This window comes from Fulmarus glacialis, unplaced genomic scaffold (assembly GCF_000690835.1).
Source record: "Fulmarus glacialis isolate BGI_N327 unplaced genomic scaffold, ASM69083v1 scaffold43792, whole genome shotgun sequence".
In the NCBI taxonomy this organism is placed as follows: domain Eukaryota; kingdom Metazoa; phylum Chordata; class Aves; order Procellariiformes; family Procellariidae; genus Fulmarus; species Fulmarus glacialis.
In genome coordinates this window covers 3,304-9,009 of record NW_009198008.1, presented here as the reverse complement: position 1 = coordinate 9,009, position 5,706 = coordinate 3,304, and the positions used below count along the sequence as shown (strand labels likewise).

The following is a 5,706-nucleotide window of genomic DNA, read 5'->3' as shown; positions in this document are numbered from 1 at the left end:
CGATGTGTCTCTTTTCCAGCCAAGTCCTGATTCGGAGCAGAGTCCTTCGGGAAAACGGCAAATACATTCCAAAACAGGTACGGGGCTGCGTGAATGGCCTTGCGCTTTGCCAAGAGGACGCCTCGGGAGCAAGCACAAAGTGGGAGGCTGTGCTGGCGCGGTGCCGGGGTGAGAGGAGCTCTCGGGGACCAGGCAGCTCCTGCACAAGGGCCCGGTGGGGGCGGGCGGCCTGGCTGGGTCTCCCCCAGCTCTGAGCACTGTCTGGAAGTGCGGTCGGTAGCAGACGCTTAGGAAGCCTGGACACGGAACCACTCTGCGTGTCCCGTTCCCTGACATTTATGTTAGCTTCCACTACTTGGTGTTTTAACTGCATACTAAAATGAGGTCTGCATCCAGACCATCGTTTTTAAGATCAGCCAACAAATACAGAGGAATTTAATAACAGCTTGGGATAACGAGGTAGTCATACAACATCAGCTGTAACGTTTGCTGAACTAAAAATCAGTGTTGGCTCAGTTGCTGCCAAGTATGTATATTGTAAAATCGGGAAGTCAGCTGCGGGAGTGAAAATGTCCAATGTACCGGTATCAGTACTGAACCAGCAAAAACTGCACAAAGCGCTAAAAGCTCTTTAATTAATGTGGATTCCTTTTCAGAGAATTCTTAGAATTATTTTAAGAATTCTAGAAAGCTGGTACTCTGGATCCAGGGAAACAGAGAAGTGAGGCGCTTTAGAGCATACGGGCAGTGAAGTACCTCTCCAAAAAAGAAGGATGTGTTATGAAAGAGCTCATAAGATGTCTGCATGTCTGAGCAAGAAATAATGCTTCTGTCCTTTCATTTCTTACGGTGTTGGCATTGGCTCTTTTTGTTTGCAGTCTTTCCTGACCCGGAAATATTTTTTTAATAACCCAGAGGATGGATTTTTTAAGAAAACAAAAAGAAAGGTTGTGCCTCCTTCACCAATGACAGGTATGTTAAGGTACCATAAATATAGCCGGGCAGAAAAACTATAATTTTCTGCCAAGGTAGGAAGGTGAATCAACTTTGCAAAGAGCTCAGTGAATGTGAGGGAGGGGGGTGGGACTGTGCAGCTGGGTATTGGGGAGGAGGGGGGAGCGAGGTCCCTCTCTTTGGTAGCAACATGTCAGGTCACTTCATTTTGCTTAAATTCAACCTCCAGCTGCCTGCAGTGTCTCAGGAGACCACGACCACCTTAGTGTTGCCAGAAATGGGAGGTCCTGCTCTCACTCGTGTCCTTGTGTCAGTTTTTTGCACCAGCTCCCGCAGGACATTCTCTAAACCGATATAACTTATTACCGTGGCCAAAGACCTCAGCAGCAAATTAGCTGGATAGTTCATTGTCCCTTTTCTAGCTAAATCAGCTCACAGAGGCGTCAAGCAAGTTCAGTGATCTGGAGCAAGGGATGGGGTCAAACACAGACAAAGCAGCCGGGGTCAGACACAGCAGAGAACACAACACCCCCCCCCCCCAGCCACTGCCACACTGGCTGCTCATCTCATTTTGCAAACTGTTGCACAACAGTGGAAAATAATATATATGGGATAGATAGTGAGATAGGACTGTTCTCTCTCATGCAGTTTCTTAATTAAAATAGCTGATCTCAGGGAAGTAAAGTAATGTTTTGTTTCCCTTTATTGTGATACACTGCTACTTTACATCAAATCCATGATTTGCAGATCCTACCATGTTGACAGATATGATGAAAGGGAATGTAACCAATGTTCTGCCTATGATCCTCATCGGTGGTTGGATCAACATGACATTTTCGGGATTTGTCACAAGTAAGTGTCTGGAATAACACAGCCCATGGGTCTGGCCGTGTTTCTGATGATGACCTCGAGGGTCTGGGCTGCATCAGAGATTTGCTTCTCTACCTGAAAGCAGTCGATTGAACACAGTGTGAATTTGGCTTGTGGCACTGCCGCTAGTCAGTCCATGAACTGCATTGATTTGCTTGCTCCATAGCAAAGGAGGGAAAATTGTTTTCAGAGTACCAGCCGCAGTCACAAAGAAAATAGCTCATGTATTCGGGAACAACTGTAGTGGCAAATCCAATATTTAAATGTATTAAAACTGCCTAAACTTCAAGGTCATACAGTGGATTTTCCTCTGAACCTGTCCAGGGAGTTGGTTACTGTGTAATGCAGGGTACATGCATCAAAAATACTTCCTTAAATTCACAGTTCTTTGGTTTTTTTCTTACTGTTTATGTGATAACTGTTTCCTCAACAAAAGACATTCCCCTTCACAGTCACTGAAACAATACCTGTGATGGTTTGGCCATCTGATTAAGTTTCAAAAAGTCTTTTCATATTAAAATAAATACAGAACTATGGCTTTTTCAAAAGTACATGTTAACTTGTTATTGTGTGCATTGCATTCAGACTACATTAGATTTTACTCGCTTTGCCATTTGCTTTGCAATTATGTAGTGTCACTTTGTGAAACTGGGCTTTTTTATTTTTTTCATCCTGCAGCAAAGGTCCCGTTTCCTCTGACGCTGCGTTTTAAACCAATGTTGCAGCAGGGAATTGAACTGCTCACTTTAGATGCGTCCTGGTAAGCCTGTGTCCTCAGCAAGCAAGGTCCAATACTCACTTGGAAAATTGTGAATGTGTTAATAACCCTTGAATAGTCTGTGCGTGCTTCTGAAATGAGATCACAAGCCAGCTTTGAACTGAAATCAACCATGCTTGTTCTGATTTATCAGGGTGAGCTCTGCTTCGTGGTACTTCTTGAATGTGTTTGGACTCAGAAGCATTTATACTCTCATCCTGGGCCAAGATAATGGTAAGACACTGTCATTTCTGTGAAAGAGCTGGCTTCTCCTTCCATGGGATGACTTCCGAGGGAGGCTGGGGAAGGATTTTTAAACTTCCAGCCAAAAAGCTCTTGCAAGCCTCCCTCGCTTCTGTGAGGTTATTCTCCACTGGCGCAGTTTGACATCACCTGCAGCAAGTACCCAAGTCTTCTGCATCAGCCATTGGCTAAACTTCTGTGGTAATTACCCCGTGCTTTCCTTCCCATCAAACTGGTGTGCAGAAATTTTGCTCCCAGGCTTGCTTTTATTTCTAGCAAGTATCAGTTTTAAGGAAAGATTTCTTAACACTAGATGCAGGGCAGGACAGATACTGTTTCTGGGGAGACTGGGAATGTAGAAGACACTATTTTCCTCAATTTGTCTGCATATTTTATGTAAATTTAGCTAAGATGTACAGGGTGGGAACAAGATGTCTTGTGAGAACTCTTCCTGGCACATTAGTATTGCATGCTGGGTGTTTCTGCAACTTCCTAGTCTAAAGCTAGAAACCAGCATGGTGGCACTGTGCTCTAAGAAATGCTGTTTAAATGACACAAATAAAAATCAACCTCTTATTTCTCTTTTGTAGCTGCAGATCAGTCTAGGGTGATGCAAGAACAAATGACAGGGGCAGCAATGGCCATGCCAGCAGATACTAACAAAGCATTTAAGGTACAGTATTCCCACCTGCATTCCTGTTTGCTGTGAACTTACAGGATTGTAGGCTTTATGTAACTCAGCCTCTCCTTGCGTCAAGTAAGGGAATTGCTCTGGATTCCTGTTCCTAAAATTAGAGCTGACAACTGATGAAGGGTATAGACGTTGCCCTGGGTCTGGCAGAGCCCTAATACCCTGAAGTAAACCTGATTAGTTAGTCATTGCTGATACAAAAGCTGAATTCATGTGCCATCTTCTGCTTTTGCAGAGGAGGATTTTTTATTTCCCATGAGATGTAGTTCCAAAGCAGAAGCTGGCTCCCAAAAAGTTGTGTTAATAGTGCAGCTGAGCACAAGTCCAGCAGGGACATGATGGAACTTGGGTAAGAAAATCAAGTAAGCGAGTTAGCTCAATGGAAAATCTGTCAGGATTTGACTTCTTGAAGTTCTCCTAAGCAGCCTCTGTAGGCACTTGCTTATTAGACTGCCTCTACCTTTCACAACCCTAGTTTATGCATGAAGGGAAGGTCCTGGTTTCTGTTTTTAGGTACTGTAGTAGAGATTTTTTTTAGGTACTATAGTAGAGATTTAGGTACTATAGTAGAGATTTTAACCTGCTGCCTGGCAAGTCAGGATGGTCTGCTCCTGCAGTTTCTTGTATTCAGTAACCTTCCTGGTTAAGAAAACCCACATCACCCAGCCAGAGGCTCAGCCGGGGAGGAGGGTGGCTGCAGTTTGCAGCTCTGCTGGCGCAGTGACTGTTCTGTCACAAACTGTCAGCACTGAGGTGCAATTCCAACCGGTACCGTGCGCTCTCCTGGCTCACGTCCCTCCACTTCCTTTCCAGTACTGGCTGTCCAGAGCAATTCTGCCGTTCAGCCCTGTAGGGACCTAAACCCGCTACATAGTCCCCAGCAGGAACAAAGAGAGAAAGCCCATACTGCTGAAGAAGTGTTCTGCCCAAGAAACAGAAATCTCTTCATGGGTGTCGCATGATGTGATTTTGCAGGCTGTATGCAGTTTATTTCACAATACTTCCTGGAGCAACACTTAATTGACTAAGAAGAGGAGAGATTTGTGTTCATAGGTGGTGGAAAACACGTAGCAGGGGAGATCATTCTCCTATTTAGGATGAAATTCTGTTCTTAGGTCTTGGGTTGCTATGAACACCTGGCTTAATGAGTTAATACACTCTGCAGCTCCAGGGGGCTTGTTGCTTGGAGAACAGTCTAATGAGGCACATCAAGTCTGTGATCAGTTGCAAAATTTTTGGCCTGTAACTGTTTTTATCAAATGTCTCTGAACTAAAGAATTACTAACCTCAAAGCACTTGACCCCCCCCAGAACAGAATTGGCTGTGTTTCTAGAGACAGCTGTTCTAGAAGAAATGGACTATTCCAGAGAGTCTTCAAAAAGTAGAGAATGTAATTTTTCTAATTTCTGTGAGGTACTTGTATTGACCAACTATCTAATACCCAATTAAGTGTAAAAGACTGACAGGAGTATCAGGCTTTTAATAGAATTTGGGTTTTGTTGCAGTTTTTAAAGTAAGCACTGCTTTGCGTAGTTCTTGTCTATCTACTTTAATACTGTGTTGCTTTCCTTTCTCTACCTGTTTATTATCAATGCAGACGGAATGGGAAGCTTTAGAATTGACTGATCATCAGTGGGCCTTAGAAGATGTAGAAGAAGAGCTCATGGCAAAAGACCTCCATTTTGAAGGCATGTTTAAGGAAGAACTTCAGACCTCCATCTTCTGAATTTGCGAATATGGTTTTGTCTCTCCTTGTAAAAGTAATTTGAAAAGAAATCTGTTACTTAAAACTATATAATGTATTTTAGCAAGGCTGAGAATAAAAGAAAAACACCGTGTTCAGAACTGCAGTTACCTAACTTTGATTTGAGCCCAAGGCTCTCGGTGTGGGTTTCCAGCTGGAGTTCTCTTTCTTTTCCTGGGAAACGTATGCTGGAGAAAAGACCTAAAATATGTAGTTCTAGTACACGAAGAACAAGCTTGCTTGAGTTAAGGAACTTAAAACTTCATGAGACTGAAAAAGTCCAAGTAGTGCCTATGTTTCTGATTTTAAACAAATGCATAGCTAGTTATCCTTTGCTTTTGAACAATTAAGACATCATCATCACATTAGCAATTCAAAACTGACTTAGTGACAAAGTAACGCATCTTCAGAAGCAGCGTGGGGATTCAGTTTCTGAAAGCGGTGGTT

At 43.4% G+C, this 5,706-nt stretch overlaps 1 protein-coding gene across 1 annotated transcript; it reads left to right on the top strand.

Annotated features, from left to right (window-relative positions):
• Window positions 1-22: 22 nt before the first annotated feature.
• EMC3 (ER membrane protein complex subunit 3) lies at window positions 23-5,360 on the top strand. The gene is made up of 7 exons (XM_009572758.1): window positions 23-77; window positions 879-972; window positions 1,702-1,806; window positions 2,503-2,584; window positions 2,736-2,815; window positions 3,415-3,497; window positions 5,113-5,360. Exons 2-7 carry the CDS (start codon window positions 966-968, stop codon window positions 5,239-5,241), a joined length of 486 nt encoding a protein of 161 aa, XP_009571053.1. The 5' UTR covers window positions 23-77; window positions 879-965; the 3' UTR covers window positions 5,242-5,360.
• The last annotated feature ends 346 nt before the right edge of the window (window positions 5,361-5,706 follow it).